This window comes from Pogona vitticeps, chromosome 1 (assembly GCF_051106095.1).
Source record: "Pogona vitticeps strain Pit_001003342236 chromosome 1, PviZW2.1, whole genome shotgun sequence".
In the NCBI taxonomy this organism is placed as follows: Eukaryota; Metazoa; Chordata; class Lepidosauria; order Squamata; family Agamidae; genus Pogona; species Pogona vitticeps.
This window is the reverse complement of record NC_135783.1, coordinates 341980151-342002465: the sequence shown is the minus strand read 5'-3', so window position 1 is coordinate 342002465 and position 22315 is coordinate 341980151. Positions and strand designations below refer to the sequence as shown.

The following is a 22315-nucleotide window of genomic DNA, read 5'->3' as shown; positions in this document are numbered from 1 at the left end:
CAGCACACCTTGATTTGCTTTTTAAAGAAAGAATTCAGTCCTCTATACGTGTCAATGGATGCATCACAAATGGCCAAGGGGTTATATATCTAAAAGGGGGTTGGATACAACTAGCCTTCATGGCAACGATAAGGAGACTAAATGGCACATTAGGCATTATTATTATTAGGGACCCAAAGTCACCATGTGTGTGTTTAGTCGTTTAGTCGTGTCTGACTCTTTATGACCCCATGGACCAGAGCACGCCAGGCCCTCCTGTCTTCCACTGCCTCCCGGAGTTGGGTCAAATTCATGTTGGTCGCTTCGATGACACTGTCCAGCCATCTCATCCTCTGTCGTCCCCTTCTCCTCTTGTGGGTGCTGAAGGAGACTCTTGAGAGTCCCCTGAACTGCAAGGAGAACAAACCTATCCATTCCAAAGGAAATCAACCCTGAGTGCTCACTGGAAGGACAGATCCTGAAGCTGAGGCTCCAGTACTTTGGCCATCTGATGAGAAGAGAAGACTCCCTGGAAAAGACCCTGATGTTGGGAAAATGTGAAGGCAAGAGAAGAAGGGGACGACAGAGGACGAGATGGTTAGACAGTGTCATCAAAGCAACCAACATGAATTTGACCCAACTCTGGGAGGCAGTGGAAGACAAGAGGACCTGGCGTGCTCTGGTCCATGGGATCATGAAGAGTCGGACACAACAACTAAATAACAATAAGAGTTTGCTGTGGCTCAGTCTTATTCTCGTTGTTCTAAACCAAAGGTGAACAAACTAGTGTAGGGCCATATGTGGACTAGGGACCACTTGTGTGATGTCACCCAAAAAGAAAATTCTGCAAGAGACCTCACGTTCCCCTCATGGGAAAGTTCTATAAGTCTGCAATTAAATTAGAACACAGCCTTTGAGTGCTTTAACTGTTTGAAGCTTAACTCCTACATTCTAGCTATCTTATTTAATCTTGATTAGTACTGGAATGTGTTAGAAATCTATATAGAATATTGATACAGGCAAACCCTCAGTTATCCTACAGGAAAGTGAAGAAGAATGTTTAGAATACTTCCTACCTCCAGTAGATTTAAGCTGATTCAAGAAGTCCAGGATTTGACTCTTCTTCAAAGTATCTGCCTACAAATGCATCAGAACTTGCTTAGCTTTCTAAATTTTAGGGAAACGTCAAGTGTATCAAGCCAGAAAAAAAGTTGCACATCCTGCAATCCATCACGTTGAACACAATTCTACCCTCCACTTGTTTTGGCTTGTCAATTGTTTGACAATTTTGGAGTTTGCAGTTCCAAGTTTATAGCCAGATCAGGTATTTAGTGAAGAACCAGCTGGACTCCAGAAACAGATGCTGGACTGTATTCAGATTTTTGTTTCATTTCTTTATTTATTTAAAATATTTTCACCCCACCTTTATCCTAAGAAATGAACCAGGGCAGCTTACATCACTAAAATACAATAATAAAGCAAAAACAGTGAATTATTCAAAGAGTAAATGAATTAATAATGTATGAAGAATGTTAGCTAAAGTATTACTAAAACACATTTAGAAGCAACAAAATGTAAATCATCTCATTTTAAAACCTTTCCTAAAGAGTCTGTCACTAAGGAAAAGCCTGTCTAAAGAAAAAATTCTTCACCTGTTTGTGGAAGGACAGAAACCATGGGGCTAGCCTAGCTTCCTGTGGGAGGGAGTTCCAGAGGCTGGGAAACAGCAAGAGAGAAGGACCTCTGTCTTGTCCCCACCAAATGCACCTGTGGGGGTAGTGAGGCTGAGAGAAAGGTCCCCCCTGATGATCGTAATGCCAGGGCAGGCCCATATGCCCCATGTTTATGTAGAACAGGACGACCATACTTCAGAAGTCACTAGGGCATTAGGCTTCAACTCATTTGAAGTACTGACGTGCACCCACCTCTGTCAGGATTGTGCCACACAGAAAACATTCAGTGGAATCGTGAATCTTAATTGCTGCCAATAGTTACAGAATGCAACAGGTTTTTTTTCATTGTGAGCTCAATAAATATGCACGAAATATGAAGAAATATGAGTTCAACTTTTCACACTTTTTCTTTTGCCCTTTCCCTCTGTCACTTTTCGTCACAACTTGGTCAGCACAGCTTTGCAAAGCAACAGGGGGTGGGTGGGGGGAAGGTGCTATAAAGGAGTTGCAGAGGTGAAGGAGGTCACCAGGGGTGCTGTCTAAAACTGAAATCCCTGTCAGGATCCCCTTTCATTCATGGCCAGGCCAACCATTAATAGTAATGGCAGAAATGACATGTTGGCTGTTTATTATAAAAGTCTATCCTGCTCTGTTGTCGAAGACTATGGGAAGTAGAACATGAGAAAAATAATAACAGACTCTGTCATATATTACCTTTCCAAAGTAAAATTAATCACATCATAATTATCTTTTCATTATATTTAGATAATGTTATGTAGGAGGAGTCTATGGTGTGATTCCTCTTCACATAAGCATCACCTTTCTTAGAAAATGGAACAACACTGGTGCAAGGCACGTCACCCATGGGATCCTTCCATGTGGTCACAGATGTGTGTCATTACCCAAATGGCATGGGGAGGCTGCCTTGCCAGAAACATAACACAAGGAGGAGTGCCAAAAGCTTCCCCAAACAGAATACAGTGGTGCCTTGCAAGACAAACGCCTTGCGGGACGAAAAACCCGCAAGATGAATGATTTTTGTGATCGCTGTGGTGCCTCGCAAGATGGCTTCTTCTATGTCCATGCTTTGCAAGACAATTTTTTTTTTTTGCAAGACCGATGCTTCGCAAGACGAAAATAATTCATTCGTCTTGCGACGTTCCCATGGGAATGCATTGCAATGCATTTCTATGGGAAACTACTTTTCACAAGACGAAAATTTCGCAAGACAGCACTACTCGCGAAACAAATTACTTTCGTCTTGCAAGGCACCACTGTACTTAAGAAGTTCTTGTGAAATGAATTCAGCTTAGTGACATGTGGTAAAAGATGTAGCTGGTGGATTACTCCCTATTCCCAAGCAATTACACAGCATGATGGGGTCTGCAAATATGCCATAGTACTTATAGGCTGAACATCTCCTACCATGTCCAGCACCAGGAACACTTACTATTTCGAAAGGTGTTCTGCCACTATAATCGGTACATTGCATGTCTACACCGGCAAGATGCCAACTCATCAATCCTTCCACATCTCCATTTGCAGCAAGGCTGGGAGAGAGTAAAGAAGAAAAAAGAACAGTCACAGGGGTTCCCATTAGCCTTTCGCATGGCTTCCTTGTTGCAGTAATATTTACAAAGCTACTCCAACTGAATACATCAAAAAAGGAAATAAAAGCAGAAGAGGATTAATTCAGAAAAAAGCTAGCATCAGCTCTGAGTGCAATGATGCAGCTTCTACTGCAATGATGATGATGATTGCAAAATGATATCTGTAGACATGCTAATGAAGATCTCTTTAAAGTTGTCCAGACATACTAAAAAAGTGATCCAAGACCACTCCTGTGCAGAATCGTTAACATAACAGAAATGACAACGTCCCTATGTCCAAATACAAAACTGACGATCTAGAACAGACCAGGTTAATATTCTTACAGCAGGAGGAGACATTTAAGTCAGATTTTGTTACTAAATTTACAAAGACCAAGACCTGTGATGAAACCATGTTTTTCACCTAGTTAGCTGCTGTGAAGAAACAGAGAAATTGGAGAACCTCTCTGGAAATTTCTCAATACCTGGGAACAGTTGGCTGGGAGAAAGGTGGGGATAGATTCTGCTCAGAAATGAATGGGACTACCACCCATAGTTTATATTTGGGGTGAAGACTTCAAGGCCACGTTGGCTTGTCCTCTGGTCAAGCTGGGGGGGGGGCAAACTGCTCTTGTCTTCTTGAACATTTGAGAGAACTTAAAGCCTGATTGGCCAACCATCTCAAAAGGTCCAGGTGGTGATGACTGAAGTATATAAAGAAGTTCAGAAGTTACTTTAGTTGGCTTAGTTATCTCTTAGTAGACACTATGCTCATTTGCTGTCCTGTTATTCCATGCAGGGTCATGCTGATGCTATGCCCCAGCAAGGCCATGCTGATGCTATGCTAACGTGTGAGTTCTTGGTAGTTTAGATAGCTTTCTTATTTTCTAGTGTGTTTCCTCTGTATTACTTAAGCTTTAGACTCTAATCGACAAATACCTTCAAACCTTTTGAAACATTTTCCTTTTTTGAAACATTTTTCCACTATCATTAATAACATGTTTTAAAAAGTTAATCCAATTGTCTGGATGTTTGACTAAAAGAGTTTGTGGTACTTAAAACTAGGTTTTGCCTTGACCAGCTACTGGGAGTGTGTATTTTTGTGGGTGTGGTAGCATTTCTACCTTGCAGGGTTGATGTGAGAGTCTCAAGCACTCACCCTTATGGGTTTTTTGGAACTCCCTAAAAGCACTGCTTAGTTGGGTCAGACTTAGTTGGGTTGGAGCATTTCATAAGAACATAAGAATCCTGCTGGATCAGGCCAAGGGCCCATCTAGTCCAGCTTCTTGTATCTCACAGTGTCCCCACCAGATGCCTCCTGATACCACTCCCTGCATCTGGCATTTTGAAATACCTTCATTTTGAGATACATGCCCATCATGGCTTGTATAGGAGCCATGATGGTACTGCAGCCAAACCTGCTGTACTGCAGCCAAACCTGTGCTCACAACCCCAGGTAGTCAATCCCAGGTAGTCAGCTCAAGGTTGACTCAGCCTTCTATCCTTCTGAGGTTGGTAAAATTGGTACCCAGCTTGCTGCGGAGGCAATGTGTTGCCTGCATGATCAACTTGTAAACCGCCCAGAGAATGCTTGAAGTGCTATGGGGTGGTATATAAGCAGCATGCTTTGCTTTTTGCTTTTGCTCTTTTGTAAGCTGCAAAGCACTTGTTCTCCAGGAATCTGTCCAATCCCCTTTTAAAGGCACCAAGGCCAAATGCCATCATCCCATTTTGTGGCAAAGAGTTCCACATACAGTGGTGCCTCGCTTAGCGATTGCCTCGTTTAACGATGTATTCGCTTAGCAATGGGTTTTTTAAAGAATTTCCCGCATTTTTTAACGATATTTCCTATGGGCGATTTTCGCTTAGCGATTTCGGGACCATGCTTCGCATAGCGAATGCGTTTTGGGTCCCCTGTTTTGTTTAACGATGTCCGTTTTTGCAATTTTAAAAGTGTCTTAAAATGTTCAAAAACTGATTTAAATGCTAGGAATCATTAGTGCACCTTCTAAAATGTGTGCAAACTTAATTTGGCTTTGTTCTGACTCTTCGTTAATTTTTGGTGAATTTTTTCTCCCCCATTGGAATGCATTGAACCCACGTTTGACAGCTGTCAAACCGAGAGTTCAATGCTTTCCAATGGGGGAGAAAAAAATTCACCAAAAATTAACAAAGAGTCAGAAACTGTTTTAAATGCTTGGATTCATTAGAGCACCTTGTAAAACATGTGCAAACTTAATTTGGCTTTGTTCTGACTCTTCGTTAATTTTTGGCGAATCTTTCCCCCCATTGGAATGCATTGAACCCGATTTTGACAGTGTTGGGAGAGTGAGAACAGACAATATATATATATTGTCTGTTCTCACTCTCCCAACACTCAATTGGAGTGGATGTCCCCTGGTTCTGGTATTGTGTGAGAGGGAAAAGAGCTTCCCTTTATCCACTTTATCCACCCCTGCATAATTTTAGACCTCTCAGTCATGCCCCCCCTCAGGTGTCTTTTCTCTAGACTAATGAACCCCAAACACTGTAGCTTTTCCTCATAAGGGAGGTGCCCCAGCCCAGTCATCTTTTGAGTCGCTGTCTTCTGCATCTTTTACAGTTCCATTATGTCTTTTTTTGAGGTGCGAAGATCAAAACTGCACACAATACTCCAGGTGCAGCCTTTCCATTGTTTTGTACAATGGCATTATAATGTTGGCTGTTTTATGTTCAGTCCACTTTTTAATGATGCCTAGCATGGAATTGGCCTTCTTCATTGCTGCCACACATTGGGTTGACACTTTCTTTGAGCTGTCCACCAGCACACCAAGATCTCTTTCTTGATTCAACACAGACAGCTTAGAAACCATTAGCTCAGAGGTCCCTAATCCCTGGACTGCAGCCCAGTGCCGGCCCGTGGAGACAGACCTTCCCGCCACCCACGCCCACACTCCCTCCCACACAGCCCCTTTGCGCCTGCATGCATGCACCTGCACCCACATGAGCGCTCCGCCACCCCTTAGTGCACGTGCACGAGTGCCCCCCGAGTGCCCTTTGCACACACACATGAGCGCCCCCCCCCCCGCACGAGCACCCTCCTGCTCCTACTGGAACTAGCCAGCAGGGTTCTTCTTATAATCTTATATACAATTTAATCTAATTTATTATTATTTTTCTTACAGGCAGAGTTTGGTTCCTGCATTCTCCAGCTCTTCACTGGAAAGATGAGCTCCTGTTTCCCGAAGTTGGCGTATTACTTCCATGCGCCTTTATGAAATCAAATGAAAGAAAACTTTCAGTGTAGATACTTCAAGAATTTGTAACAACGTTATTAGAGATAGGAGTTTAATGACTCAGCCTTCTGTATTCTCATTCTTAAAAACCCTTTTCACTTAGAATCAAATAAAACTGTGAAAAAAGCTTCCCTAACCTTCTTTGTGATGATCATTGTGGTGTAGTGGATAGAATGATGGATTAGTACTCAGAAGGCTTGGGTTCGAATCCCTGTTCAACCATGGAAGCTTAGAAAGCCTACGAAGGTTGGATGGAACCACTCCTTAAATATCTCATTTATTTTGAAAGCCCTTTTAGGGGGGCTGCTTTGAGAGAGAGAGAGAGAGAGAGAGAGAGAGACGGACTCAAAACTATGAAAAAAGGAACAGGCAAACAGGATGGAAGACTTGAATGAATGGGGGAATTGGGTGGCTCCATCAAGCTTGTTTAAATGTAATGAGAGGAAATGGACAAACTGAACTGAAGCAACAAATTGTTGAACATTGAGGGAGGGTTTGTGTGCGCGCGTCACAGAGAGAGACAGAGAGACTTGACTCTTTCATAAAACAATGAAAAAAGGAACCTTCTAAAATTTCATCTCCATTGTATTTAGCTCTGCAGTTTCTGCTGAGAACAGCAGAAGTCTGAAGTGTGTAGCAATCACGTTTCTCTATTTCTCATCCCCAAAGCAGACAAGAGTATCACAGTTTATTCCCAAAATCTGAATCACAGTATTTCTGCTCCTGGTCCTACTTTGACTGCAGCACCAAACGAAAGACTGTGGGATTCTTTATTGAGTCAATCCATCTTATGTGCAGCCTTCCTCTTTTCCTACTGCATTGCACTTTTTCCTGCACTGCTGCCTTTTCCAGTGAGTTTGTCTTCTTATGATGCCACCGTAGTACAGTACCCTTTGTTTGGTTATTTTAGCTTGTAGTGAAAGTCCACATTTAATTTGCTTTACTTATCCTTCTGACAAGTCATAATAGATTTTTCATCACTTTTCTTCCAAGAAGCAGGTGTCTTTTAATTTCGTGGCTGCTGTCCCCATCTGCACTGATCATGGAGCCCAAGAAAGTAAAATCTGTCACTGCCTCCACATCTTCCCCTTCTATTTGCCAGGAGGTGATGGGACCAGTGGCCATGATCTTAGTTTTTTGATGTTGAGCTTCAAATCATTTTTGCGCTCTCCTCTTTCACCCTCATTAAGAGGTTCTTTAATTCCTCCTCACTTTCTGCCATCAGAGTGGTATCATCTGCATATTTGAGGTTATTGATATTTCTTCAAGCAACCTTAATTCCAGTTTGGGATTCCTCAAGTCCAGCCTTTTGCATCATGTATTCTGCATATAAATATGCAAGGAGACAATATACAGCCTTTTCATACTCCTTTCCCAATTTTGAACTAATCAGCTGTTCTATATTTAGTTCTAACTGTTGCTTCCTGTCCCACATATAGATTTCTCAGGAGGTAGATAAGGTGGTCAGGCACTTCCATTTCTTTAAGAACTTGCCATAGTTTGTTGTGGTCGACACAGTCAAAGGCTTTTGCGTAGTCAATGAAGAAGATGTTTTTCTGGAACTCTGTGGCTTTCTCCATAATCCAGCGCACGTTAGCAATTTGGTCTCTAGTTCCTCTGCCCCTTCAAAATCCAGCTTGTACTTCTGGGAGTTCTTGATGCACATACTGCTGAAGCCTACTTTGGAGGATTATGAGCATAACCTTGCTAATGTGTGAAAAGAGTGCAATTGTACAGTAGCTGGGGGATTGGGATGTAGACTGATCTTTTCCAATCCTCTGGCTACTGCTGAGTTTTCCATTGATGATGATAAAAAAGTGCACTGGTCGTTTGATATTGGGCTGTGGCACCAGGTGTGTGACATGACCTTTAACTTGGTTTGGTCCTTTTTGCACACCACACACAGAATGATTAAAGTGGTAGGAACCCCACACACACACAACTCTGTGTTGGCTGTCTCTAGCAAGCATGTCATTGCTAGCACCACTCTGGCAGCCACTGATGATGATTAAATCCTCTGCGAGCTAGCAAAAATTTAATGCAACTTGCTAGGCACGTTGGCACCTTACTACTCCCTATGCCACCCCATGGCTGGTGTGCAATGTGTTCCAGCAAAAATAGTGCACATCTTTATTAAATTTGGTGCATCCTGCTAGTTCGGTACATAGCCTGGCAGCCGTTGATACTGATGATATATCCTTCTAGTTCGGTACACAGCCTGTGTAGATTCAATAATATTTTTGATTCAAATAATGTATGATTTCCTTCCTTTCAAATCAAGGCGGTAATGTCGGCATATATAAATTTTGGGGGGGTAAAAAATTTCCCTGACCCCTGCTATAGACATAAGCTGAAAATATAAGGGAATGAATCTACGAGCTTAATCACACCATCTCTCTCAAGGTAGATAGTGCAACGCAGTGGATTTGTCCTGAAAGGATGTCACTCATCATCCTCTGAGATCCCTCTTGGGGAAGGTCTGTAACCTCACAAGCCTAGTGCTTCCCACCAGGCAGCTGAGAAGGAGAGAGTGCAAGTCAGTAGGGAGAACTGGCTGCTACTCCTCCACGGATCAAGCACCGCCTCTCCTACTCTGCCCTCCTTCTTGACAGCTTGCCCCTGTGACAAACCCAGACCTACTGGGATATGCCACAATTTCACTAAGCTGCCACCAACCATTCCCTATAAGAAGTCACACAGACCAGGGATGGATTTTTAAACAAACAAAGGAATAAGGTTTATTTAAACAACACACAGGGAAAATAAAATGATCAGGTGAATAAGATACAGTAACGTGGCTTAATCTCAATCATGCATACACACAGTTTGGTTCACACAGAACACTTAACTTGAAGCACAGACCCTGAACCTATCAGTTCTGGCTAACCCTACAGACACCTGAACCTATCAGGTTGGTACTGACTGACACACAGTAGTACCCTGTCTGACACACAGACTCCCACTCAAGCTTCTTCTTCCCAGCTCTTCTCCAGCTTCTCCACACACGCTCCACATATATATACAGTACAGCCCCTCCTCCTGATGTCCCGCCTTCCACTCCCCATAGGATGGAACTTTCCCTCCAAACCCATGACAGACAGGTAACATCAGTGCTGTATGTAACACCTCCCCTCTTTATAAGTTGTTTTGTAGGGGGAAAGCTAAGGTGCTTTTCACCAAAAAAACAACCTGGATCCAAAACATACAAAAACAGTTATCCAATAACATACAATACCATACTTACTTATACTTACACTCTAAGTTAAACATTTACCATTTTCAATACATCAAGTTACCTTTATTTATACAAACCAACATGTTTAATAAACAGACACATTTGACTTTTTGTCATCAAAATATATACATAGTCCATGTTTCTTTCGCCGTCTTCATTCTTCAGGTCTTCTTGACAAGGCGTCAGCAACACAGTTCACTGACCCTCTGACCACCTTCACTTCAAAGTCATAGTCTTGCAGATTTAAAGCCCACCTCATAAGTTTACTATTGTGGGTTTTCATTGTCTTTAACCATTGCAGTGGTGAATGGTCAGTGCACAGAACAAAATGTCTTCCCCAGATGTAAGGCTTGGCCTTCTGGATCGCGTAGACTATGGCCAGGCACTCCTTTTCCACGGTTGCCAAATGTCTCTCACCTTTCTGGAGTTTCCTACTCAGGTAGGACACTGGATGCTGGTCACCATTTTCATCCTCCTGGCAAAGAACTGCTCCTACCCCGCTGTTAGACGCATCGGTGTAGATAATGAACTCCCGGTCGAAGTCTGGAGCACGCAGCACTGGATAGTTGATGAGCGCCTCCTTCAACCTCCGGAACGCCTCCTCACAGTCGCTGGTCCACGGGATGCGGTCATCAGCCTTCTTCCTCGTCAGATCGGTCAGCGGAGCCGCAATCTCGCTAAACCTCGGGATGAACTTTCTGTAGTAGCCCACCAACCCAAGAAATGATTTGACTTTTTTCTTGGTGTTGGGTCTGGGCCAATCACGAACTGCTTCTATCTTGGCCTCGAGGGGTTTTATCACTCCTCCCCCTACTATGTGACCCAAGTATTTTATTTCTGGGCTACCCGGCTGCAGTTTGTTCTCTTTGCAGAGCCTAGGCCAAAGCACTTCCTCCCCTGGGTTAAAGTGCCTCTCCCTGCCTTCCTGGTCATCCCAAGTTTTCTTTCTGACCTTTTGAGCTTGCAGGTTTTCTGCTGCCAGCTCTAGGTTTCTCTTTAGGTCATTCATCAAGGTGTCTATGTATGTCACAACGTCTTGTGGGTCATCCTGGGTGATCTGCTCCCAATTTTGTTTGATCAGATCAAGGGGCCCTTTCACCCTTCTCCCAAATAAAAGTTCAAACGGACTGAACCCGGTACTGGCTTGTGGCACTGATCGATAAGCAAACAAAAGGGATTGCAGCTTCTGGTCCCAATTGTTTGGATTCTCTGCCAAGTAAGCCCTAATCATGCGCATTAGAGTCCCATTGAACTTCTCAGTTAACCCATTACTTTCAGGGTGATAGGCAGTGGTTTCCTTGTGCTTAATTCCACAGATTTGCCATAAGCGTTTCATGAGCTTCGATGTGAACGATGCGCCCAAATCTGTGATTATTTCTGAGGCAAATCCCATCCTGGACATATACCCCACCAAGGCATCTGCCACTGTGTTAGTTTCAATGTTAGTCAAGGGAATGGCTTCAGGGTACCTCGTGGCATGGTCCACAATGGTGAGAATGAACCTGTTCCCCCTCTTTGTGGCCTTGGGCAAAGGTCCCACAATATCCACCCCTATGCATTTGAACGGAGTGTCAATCACAGGCAAAGGGCACAACTTTGCTTTGGTCCTGTCGCGGCTATTCCCCTGCCTTTGACACACATCACATTGTTTACAGAACTCCCTGATCTGCTTCCCTATGTCAGGCCAGTAAAAATTCTGTGTGATTCTCTGCTGTGTTTTGTTCACCCCTAAGTGCGCAGCAAACATGTCAGAGTGCCCCCTTTGTAAGATCATGGGGCGATACTTTTCAGGTACCACTAGCTGACTTCTGATCCCATCTCCCCCTTTTGAGATATTCCTCAGGGTCTCTCTATACAAAATCCCATTTTTCTCTAGAAATCTCACTGGGGTTTCAGGTGTTAGCTGGGCGTCTGTCACCTGTTCAAAACACTTTTGGAGAGTGGCGTCTGCCTTTTGCTCTTGGCCAAATCGGCTGTCTGTGGTTAAGGTTTCCACCACAGCTTCTGAACTCCCCTCTGCTTCTGTCTCTGGCTCATCATTATCCCCCTGAACTGTCCCCGTGGTGGCTTGTGAACGTGTAATCACTAGCACCCGTTTCACATGTTCAGCCAGGTCATTTCCCACGAGCACGGCTGCTGGCAGAGTCGATGAAATCGCTAGCCGCCAAACTCCCCTCCAGCCTTGAAAGTTCACCGGTACCTCCGCTACTGGCAGTGAGATCACCTGTCCCTCAATCCCTGCCACCTTCATGCTCTCATTTGGGATTATATATTCCCTAGGAATAATATCTGGATGGCACAGGGTCACCTGGGAACAAGTGTCCCTCAGCCCCCGATACTGATGGTCAAGTATTCCTACGTCCACCCCTGCTGTTTCAAACAACTGAGAATCTGTTCTCACGAGCAAGCAGCGCTTGACCTCCACAAGAGGACCATTTTCCTCAGCCTGATCAGCAGATGTAACTGTTCCAGATTGAGTAGCCATGGCAACAGGCTCCCTCAGTGACAAGGAGCTTTGCTCTTTCTGGACACAGAACACAGCTTTTGGCTTGGTTCCACTCGAATCCTGAGGCACAATTCCTTTTAGCTGCTTTAATTTCTCACACTCTGAGATTAGATGGCCCTTTCCCTGACAGAAATAACATTTTCTGCTATATTTTGAGTCTTTCTCATCTTGTTTTGGTTTTCCCTCCAAAATCTGAGGTCTTGGTTTCATGTCTGAGGGCTTCCCTTCACCATGGGCCCCTCCCACTTGCTGGTTTCTTCCTGGTCCCTGAGAGTACCTGCTGTAGGTTTCCTTGGGTCTACCTATCGATTTCCCCTCATCACCTAAGGGCTTTCTTATTTGGGAAATAAAATCTGCGATCTCGGCTGCCTCTGCCACAGATTTCGGTTTCCTTTCCCTCACCTGGAATTTCAGTTCCCCATGCAGGACTGAATAGAACTGTTCCAGCGCTATCAAGTCTTTGAGCTGCTGAAAGGTCTCTGTCCCCTCCTGAGATAGCCATTTCTCTAGCAGCCTCACCAATTGGGCCCCCACTTGGGTAAAAGTCTGCTCTGGTTTCTTGGTGATTGACCTGAATCTTTGCCTCAGCTGTTCCGCATTTATCCCATGTCTGGCAAACACCAGTTTTTTAAACTCTGCAAAATCTTTCATCAGTTCCTCTGGCATCTCTGCATAGACTTCTGCAAGGCTGCCACTGATTAAAGATCGCATGATGGTCATCTTCTCAGTTTCCCTTACTGAGAAGTCCACAAACGCTCTTTCCACTAGGGAAAAGAACACTTCAGGACAATCTCCCTTGTGGTACACAGGGAATTTCTTCAGGTCAGCTTTAGACGATTGGCCCCCCTCAGAATCCCTATTGTTATTATTGTTCTGATTCATCAGTTCCAATTTTCTTAACTCAAATGCCATTTTCTCTCTCTCCAATGCCAATTCAAATTGTCTTTGTTTCTCTCTTTCCCTTTCCTCCATTTCAAATTGCCTCATCCTCAGTTCATGCTGTTGGACTATGAGCATTTTTCTGAGTTCTGGGTTCTGTTCTCCCGTGCTGTCACCTTGCACTGAGCCAAATTCATCCTCAGAACCTTGGTCAACCTGGGGGTCTTTCACTTCACCCATTTCTGCCATTTGGCTTCGAGTCAAGGGCATAATCCCCCCCCCCAGAACAGGCTGCTTTCAAAAGTCAAGCCTCAAAATAAAGCGACCACTTTTTTTTTCTTCTCTTTTGCCTCAGAACCAGCTTTCTATAGATTGCTGCTGTTCTTCAGCACTAACTTGCAACAGTTGCGAGCCAGAGTCTACCCCCCTCTGCTAAGCCTCTCAGCAGGCAGGCTAGATCACTGCTACTACACAGTTTTGCCTCAGCTTTTTTCCCGCCAAAACAAGTTGCCTCAGAGCTCCCTAATCTAGCCCCCAGTTGGCACGTTCTTCCACTAGCGCACCTCCCCGTGAGGTACACCTAGAAGATTACCTACGTGCCTCAGATTGTCCCTGACTAGACCCCCCTTGCTCTGGGCACACTTGCCAAGGCTTTGCTGGACCACTGGACAACTGGACCAGTCGTATCCCACACGCTGGACACCAATCAATGTGACAAACCCAGACCTACTGGGATATGCCACAATTTCACTAAGCTGCCACCAACCATTCCCTATAAGAAGTCACACGTGGCTTAATCTCAATCATGCATACACACAGTTTGGTTCACACAGAACACTTAACTTGAAGCACAGACCCTGAACCTATCAGTTCTGGCTAACCCTACAGACACCTGAACCTATCAGGTTGGTACTGACTGACACACAGTAGTACCCTGTCTGACACACAGACTCCCACTCAAGCTTCTTCTTCCCAGCTCTTCTCCAGCTTCTCCACACACGCTCCACATATATATACAGTACAGCCCCTCCTCCTGATGTCCCGCCTTCCACTCCCCATAGGATGGAACTTTCCCTCCAAACCCATGACAGACAGGTAACATCAGTGCTGTATGTAACAGCCCCATTGTCCCTAGTTATTCCCACTGGACCACCCAAAGTGAGAAGGTGCCCAAGCAGGGAGAGTGTTCCAGAAAGAGAAAGCAAGTGAAAACCAAAAGCAGAACTATTTGCCTAACTCTTGTTGCTGAAGGAAGAGAGGTGGGGCAGCTTGTAAAGCAAGTTAAAATTTTGGATGGACACATGCCCTCCACACTCCAGTCGTCAGCCATCTGTGGTGAGTAATCACGTTAGTTTTCTTTGTCTGTCTGGATGTCTTCACAGGAAGTGTTCAGATCTCTGGTGTCTTAGTTCCTGGCAAGAAGTGCCAGGCGAGGTCTTAGACAGTCCTGAGTCAGGCTGGTAGGAGCAACTGAGGATTATTGCACTGAGATATGAAAGATAACAGAAATCCTAATTCTAGCACACTAAGGCCATAATACAGGGAAAGATGCCTACCCGCCTCTACGCTCAGAAATAAAGTCAAGATGTCTCCTCTGTCCTCTTTCAGAAAGGATCAAGAAGGAGATGGCTGACAACAAAGGAAGTGACATTAGCAGCCGAAAACTTATAAGTCCTCGTTGAAGGAAGGCAGGTAGATATCAGAGTAGGTAAAGGGTAGCCAAAGAAACCTTAGGAAGTTCTCCTCTCTCCTTGTCTACTTGTTTCCATGCAAACACATGCATCTTCAATGTAAGAAGGGTTGCACCGGGTCACCTCCAAAAACATAATGTCCAGATAGATGTCAGGGTCAAGCAGACAACAAAGGCCTTCAAGGAACTCAGCTGGGGTCATTACATAGCAGGTCCCACCAGCTTGTGAATCAAGTATAAGGAAATCATATGTGCAGCTATTAATCAAATCAAAGTGAGATACCAGGAAAACCAAACATGGGAGGAATTCTGAAATGCAGGAAGCCAAGAAAATGCAAGGAAGTGGCCATGCCGTCTTCAGCAAGACCAGCCAGCATCCTTACACAATGCTGCCCATAGACGGCCCCATCATAGTTGTGGGAGATCAGTGAGTTCTCACTCCCAAGGAATCACCAGTTACAGCCCATCTTCTAAGCAGAGCCATTCTGGCCTGTCTTTTTAAGTGCCTCCCCTTGCTGGGGCTTTTGGGTGGCTTTTCCTCAGATACCTCAGCTAGAAGGTGTGGGCCTGCTGCGCTCCCTCCCGAGGATGCTGCTGGGAAATCTGATTCTTCATCCAGAGAGGACTCTTCCACCTGGGACATGAGACACTTGGGGTGAACCATCACCTCTGCATCATCCAGAAAGAGAACACAGGTGAGCAAGGAAGATGGCAATATGGTTGCTGCTTCCATGGCCAACCCCCCCTCCCCTTTGCTGCACTACAAGGCAAAGAAAGGATGATGGAACAGACAGGGACAGTTGTTCATGCTATCTTTGTAGCTTTTTTTTAAGACTTAGATTTTTTCAAAAAGACTTAATAGTTGAAATCCTGCTGGTGCAACTAAGTCTGTGGAATATAGCCAACAACTAGCAAAATAGCCAAAAATAAGGAAATGGCCCCAAATGATATTTTTAAAAGCACCACTTAAAAGGATAACACTGACTATCTTTCCCTCTTTTCCTACCTGAACTCTATGGCATTCATCAGTGGAGAGGCACCGTATCTGTCTTTAGCATAAACACTCGCCCCACTTTTCAGAAGGTATTCAGTTAGCCGAACGTGCCCTTCACATGATGCAACATGAAGTGGGGTCCGCCCATCATAATCTTCACAACTTAATTTTCCACCCTGAAAAAAGAGAAGTACATGCTCTGATTGCTACTGAAAACAGCAATCTGATGTGCCAACTAAATATTACCAGGAATGATGGTGATTCTCAGTACTTCCTTATTAGGGCCTCATTTACAAGATACTAACTCCTTCTCTAAAACAGGACTCCTCTAAGGGGGAAAAACACTATTTATTCCAACAATATCCAGTCAGCTAATTTGTTTGCTGTCCTTTTGCAACTAGTCAATTGAGAGACATCACAGCTTTCTTTCATGCCTTACTAAGTTAAATAGGTAGTTCTGAAAGATTTGCACACTTGCAGGGATAACACTGAAAGAAAAAAGATATAGCGTATGCATTTGTCTTAACGATATGATGGAATCCCATGTCTCTACTGTTTCATCACTGTGACTCTCGTTATAACAAGGTGATGTTTATTCACATGGCCTTAACTCCATGTTTTCTAAGATGATATCTTTGATGATATCACATGGACAACTTGAGTTAAAATGTTGTTATTCTTGAACAGTGAGACATTTCAGGGCAGGGGGGCACCGTTATTACATCCCAAGGACAATTTCCTGCCCTCGGGATTCTGTGGGAGTGGCACAGACCAGCCCCCCCCAAAAAAACCCAAAAAATATTTATGAAAAAAGAAACTGGAAGCCACCAGAGGCCTACATCCAGTTTTGATTTACAAATATACAGGCTCAACTCAGACAGAATCAGAACTTAATATTCTGAGATAGCCAAACCCAGAGAAGCACTTTCCAGACTTTCGTCTTCCTCCAAGATTGGAGTCTACCTTCCACAATTCTTCTCTGGTTTTCCATCTATTCCCTGGGTTGTCCTCTCTATCTGGCTGGTCAGATGGACATAACTGTTCACATTTCAGCTCACACCTCCAGGGATAAAGTCATTTCAATAGTACTGGTCAAGATCTCTGTTTTGAGCCATTGAGAGCAGCTACAAATTGCAGCAAGCGTTCATCTAATCTAGCACACATCCCCCAGATCTGCTGAACTGTAAGTCCCATCATCTTTGCCAGCTGGGGGACAACTAAAGTTGAAGCACAACTGCTTGAAGGATACCATGCTGGGGATAGCTGGAGCAGACTGGTTTTGGCTAAATGATTGTAGCTTTGTATGAAGAAAAGAGATAGAAGTTGCTGTTGAGCCCTATCCAAGGCCAAATATGTGGTTCAAGTCTTCCAGCCCAGCCAATACAGAAAGACAAGCCTAAATGTTATTAATCGTTCTCATTGAGCGTCAACTGCTTGTATTTACCACTTCTTCAATGGTTTTCAATACATCCAAGTCACCAGATTTAGCAGCAGCACAAGCCAATGATGGAATCAAAGCTCCAAGTTCCTGTACAGCAAGAAAAAGTTTTTTTTACTATAGATTGCTATTCATTCATTCATGCATTCATTCCTGTCCCTCATTTCTTTCAAAGCAGGGATCCAAGGTATATAAATAATGTGTGACACAGACAAAGAGACATTTCTTAAATTAATGCAATAGTGTATAAATGTGGAGATAGGTTGAGATATTATGTTTCTATAGCATAATTATACAAATGAGTGAGGCTCCAAAAATAAAGAAATGATAAAAATCTGGAAAATATACAGCTCTCAGCTTCACTGTGATTATAATAGTGCAACAGAACAACCAAGTATCCAAGCTTAGGTTTAGACTTGCATACATTTGTGTTATCTATTTACCTCTTTGCAGTTAAGACTTATAAATTTGGTCATCACTTTAACAAATGTGCTGTTCTTTAAAGAACTGTGGGTTCCTGTGAACATAGAAGACATTTCTCCTCTCAGATTATCACACAGCATCTGGGGATGGGGAAAAAAAAGGTCAAACTGAGAAAATTTCACTGGAAAAAAATATATAATCAAGAGTAGGGCAGCCTAGTAAAATTCACCCATCCCATCCATCTAGAGGAGACGGATACAACCAGTCCCCAAATGTCCCGGGAACAACATTCCAGTACCTCTTCTGGGCAAAGAAATTGATATTGCAAAGATCAGCCCAGAACAGCTGCTGAATAGGATAGTTCAATGAAAATCAGCCTTTGCAGAAGACAAATGAGATGCATCGTAAAGTGCTTGAACCCACAGAATGGCAGTGCATGCCCTCTCGGTCTTTTCTTCTCCAGCCTCAGCCCACATGATGGGCCTGGGAAGGCTGGCAGAAAGCCTACAGGCACAACCTATGTGTAGAATGTGGTTCCTGTGGAAGGCCAGTGGTTTAATGTATTATTCCCATCCAGTCCAATGTGAACTGCTGAATTGGTTGCTGTCACCAGCCCAGAAGCTGTTGTTCATGGGCCTTTTCAAAAACGTGAAACGTAGACCCAGAGCAGGCCCTGGAATGCAATTCCTGAAGCTATGTTGTGGCTGGTTGCATCTGTTCACTCTACTGCAATAGGACAGGTGGATTTTGGCATGCCATTCTGGCCTGTCTTGCATAATGTTGGTTTCCTGCCTGTAACGGGTCCTGGAGCATGCTTCCTGATGATATTTTGTTCATTTCTACATCATTCCCCTCTAGCCTGCTGGGACACATGTTCTGGGCTATTTTGAGCAACACAGATTTTCTGATGGAAACAGGTACTGGAATGTGGCCCCTGGATCTGTTTTTTGACTTGCTGCACAAGTCCACTCCCATTAAGTGGGGTAGATACTGAAATATTGCTCCTGTGGGTGTTTTGGGCTGGTTACATCAGTTTCCTCTAGTCAAATGAGGCAGGTGAATTTGTTTGAGCTTTCCTACTCAGAAGTCACCAGCTGGTGTTTTTGCAATATTGATTTTTCTGTCCAGAACAGGTACTGGATTGTTGTTCCTGCGAGAGATTGGGGGCTGCTTGCATTGGTCCCATCTACAGTGGTGCCTCGCTTAACGGGCGCCCCGTTTAACGACAAATCCACATAGGGATTAAGTTTTTGCGATCATTTTGCGATCGTATTGCAATGTTTTTAATGGGAAAATATCGCTTTGCGATGATCGGTAAGCTGTTTCGCTTACCGATTTTCGCATAACGATGATTTCCCAACAGCTGATTGGCGGTTCCAAAATGGCTGCCGGGTAATAAAAATGGCCACCCGCTGTGTTTTTGCGCTGATTCCTCGCTTACCGGGCAGCAAAAATGGCGGCCATATGGAGGATTTTCGCTTAAAGGTGAGTTTTTTGCCCATAGGAACGCATTAAATAGGTTTTAATGCATTCCTGTGGGCTTTTTTTGCATAGCGACAAATCCGCATAGCGACGATTTTTACTGCACGGATTATCGTCGCTATGTGGGGCACCACTGTACTTAGATGGGAAGGTTGAATTTTTTTAAAAAAAAAATAATTGGACTGTCCTACGAAAAAGTTATTGTTCCAGGGCTTTTCACAATATATTTTTCTATGCAGAACAGGTACCGGAATGCTGTTCCTGAGGATGATTTGTGGCTTGCTGCGTTTGTCTCATCTAGTCACTCAAGTGCCATGGGTTTGTTTTGAGTATCGTATTCAAAGTTGCCATTCTGGGCCACTGTGTTCATTTCCAGCAGGGGTTGGGGCCGTGAAGGTTTAATGAAAAAGTAGTACTGTAGTGTTGTGATATTTGTCTATTACATCCTACTATTTCTGGCATTCTTTTTGATTAAGAAGTCTGCATTCCACCCTGTTCTATTCTGACTTTTATATAATCCTCAGACTAGCCTATCCCTGACATGGTTCCTCCCAGATGCACTGGACAATAAATACTGATCCTTCCTACTGGCTGGAGATAATGGACACAGTGTGCTTCTAGGACATCAAAGGGGAGTAAATAACTTGATACACAGCAGCTTGTCTGTAAAAGGAAAAGAGCTGTAATCTGAACTCACAAGGCATGCTTTACCTGCTTCTTTTCTTTCCAGGTAAGATGCCTTTTGCCCAGCACATAGGAGAGTTTTGCTAAGGCTGCTTCTGGTGTCATGTCTCCTCCTGAAATTACTCCAACATGAGTGAGGTCCTGCAGGTAACAAATCTGCATGGTAAAATACTGGATGCCATTAATCTAAACTGACTGCAAAAGGATTGGGACAAAACTCAGACAGAGTATACCCCAGCATTTGTGTCACAAAATGTGGAAGACCCATGGCTTTTTACCCACCTTTTCCATTTGTAAAACCTTGAGATGTGGGACTAGAAAACAACCTGCCACAAAGCCATCTCAATAATAACATTTGCAATCACTGCCAAAAAATGAGCTCTTTATCCTATTTACAAAGACATTCTGGTTTCCATGGTGTAGGCATGGAATGGACATTGCCACTAGAGACAGGATAAACAAAATTGACCTATTTATTTAGGAAATTATTTACCAAAGGGAATGCACTGTCATACTTTAAACGATAATTTGGAGCTGCATGAATTAAGAATGATTTCCTCCCCCCGCCATCTCTTGTTTGTCTGTGACATCAGAACCGGGTTAGCAGGTTTCTAAAAGGGATCAAAGGACCAATTTTTGGTGGCAGCAATTAGAGATCTTACAGCTGGAAAATATCCTTGTGGCATGGAGTTCCACAGATCTAAGTTTCAATGTTCAAGATGGTTCCGTATCAAAGATTGCTTTTGAAAGTTCCATTTGCTCTGATCTATGATGTAAAAATACCTCACATGTAATACTCTAGAGCAGTGGTTCTAAACCTTGGGTCCCCAGATGTTCTTAGACTAAAATTTCCAGAAGTATTCCCCTTCAAGCTGTGCTGGCCAGGATTTCTGGAAGAGGTAGTCCATGAACATCTGGGGACCCAAGATTGGGAACCGCTGCACTAGAGCATTGTACAACAGATAAGCAACTGATTATGGATCAATATACAGGTTCTCGTTATATGGTGTTCCTTACTGTTCATTTGGGTGTGGAATTTATTTAAACTTCATGTTGCTATATTGTGACTTGCTTATTTGCTATATCTATAGAAACAGGCATATATGCTACTGTTATTATAATTTTCCGTCTCAGATTATTAATACAGAAAACAAGCTGAGGCTGAAGGGTTATGATTAGAAGTGTCTGTGTGTTCACTTCATCAATTCCATCACCTGTCCAGTTGCATAGGTGGGAGCCACCGACCCTCGCAAACATTGGGTGCAGTTTAGGATCACCACGTTCCGTTCTGTTGCTTGCCTCAACTCTTCCAGCAAATCAGGGCGGTTGTTTGGAGCGTTGCCACATCCATAGGTCTCTAGTACTATCCCTTCCATTGGATGCTGGAGAAACGCCCTTACCTGTTGAGAGGATGATATAAAGAATCCATGGTGTGATATTTACATTAAATCATGGCACCATGATTTTGAAACTTAGAAGAGGAATCATCAGTCATAAAGGTCCCTTATCCATCATTTTATATGCTTAATATAATCATCATCAATGCCAACAAGTCAATTACAGAGATCCTTTTCAGGATTTTCCAGATAGAGAATAAGCAGTGGTTTACCATTCCTTTCTTCTGAAGTGGGGGGGGGGCACCCCGGGACTGTGCAGCTTGCCCAAAGCCACACAGGTTGGCTCTACTCCCAGAAGGCACAGTGGGAAATTAAAATCCCAGACTCTGGCTGCAAAGCCAGATACCTAAGCCACTGAACTATAGCTGTTCTCAATGAGTTCTTTAACCGAGATTAAGATTTAAATCCTTCAGAAAGCCTGGTTTTAGGGAAGCATGAGGCTCAGTGTGGAAATAACAGGCAAGGACAAAGATTCCAGGATCTATGAAGATAATATTGGGGGAGGGAGGAGGGGAGAGAAAAATCTATCCGTATAAAAAAATAAATGGACAAACAGTTGACATTGTTCACCATTGAATCCAAAAGATGCAATTAATTGTTCAAAGGTAGTATGTTGGTTATGAGCACAACAATTTAAATTACAATAAAGGGATTTTTCAAAGAAACTGGAAAATAAGATTTGTGCCAATAAAATAACTACAAATCACTCCTACTGGTTATATTACTTTTGAAATGGAATCCCGTAACATGCTTGTTACCCCTAAAAGTAACATGTGTAAGTTACTAGTAACTCATCGCTTCCAGACTCTATGCTGGTTGTTTTATTGTTCCTAGCCTTGATCTTATTTCAAGGGCACTTACAGTAGTAGCCGTAATTCATGGGAAGAGCCTCAGCAAACCCACATTCCTGTTCATATCAGTGTGAACATTAAACTTCTTCGTAGTGGTGGCCCGCCATACAATGCCCCAGTCGACTTTGGGAAAGAAAACCAGCACAGACGAAGAAAAAGGAAATATTACAAGTTTGGCAAAAGAGACATTTCCACAACCCAGATCAACACTACACACTAA

General features: G+C 43.6%; 1 protein-coding gene across 1 annotated transcript in view; it reads right to left on the bottom strand.

Annotated features, from left to right (window-relative positions):
* The window catches only part of ASPG (asparaginase), a 55478-nt gene that overhangs the window by 6434 nt on the left and 26729 nt on the right, over nt 1-22315 (bottom strand). The window contains 9 exon segments of the mRNA XM_078383830.1: nt 1056-1116; nt 3103-3202; nt 6404-6490; nt 15833-15996; nt 17265-17348; nt 17702-17821; nt 19875-19988; nt 21062-21247; nt 22106-22218. Of these exon segments, the coding sequence (XP_078239956.1) occupies nt 1056-1116; nt 3103-3202; nt 6404-6490; nt 15833-15996; nt 17265-17348; nt 17702-17821; nt 19875-19988; nt 21062-21247; nt 22106-22218 (1029 nt within the window).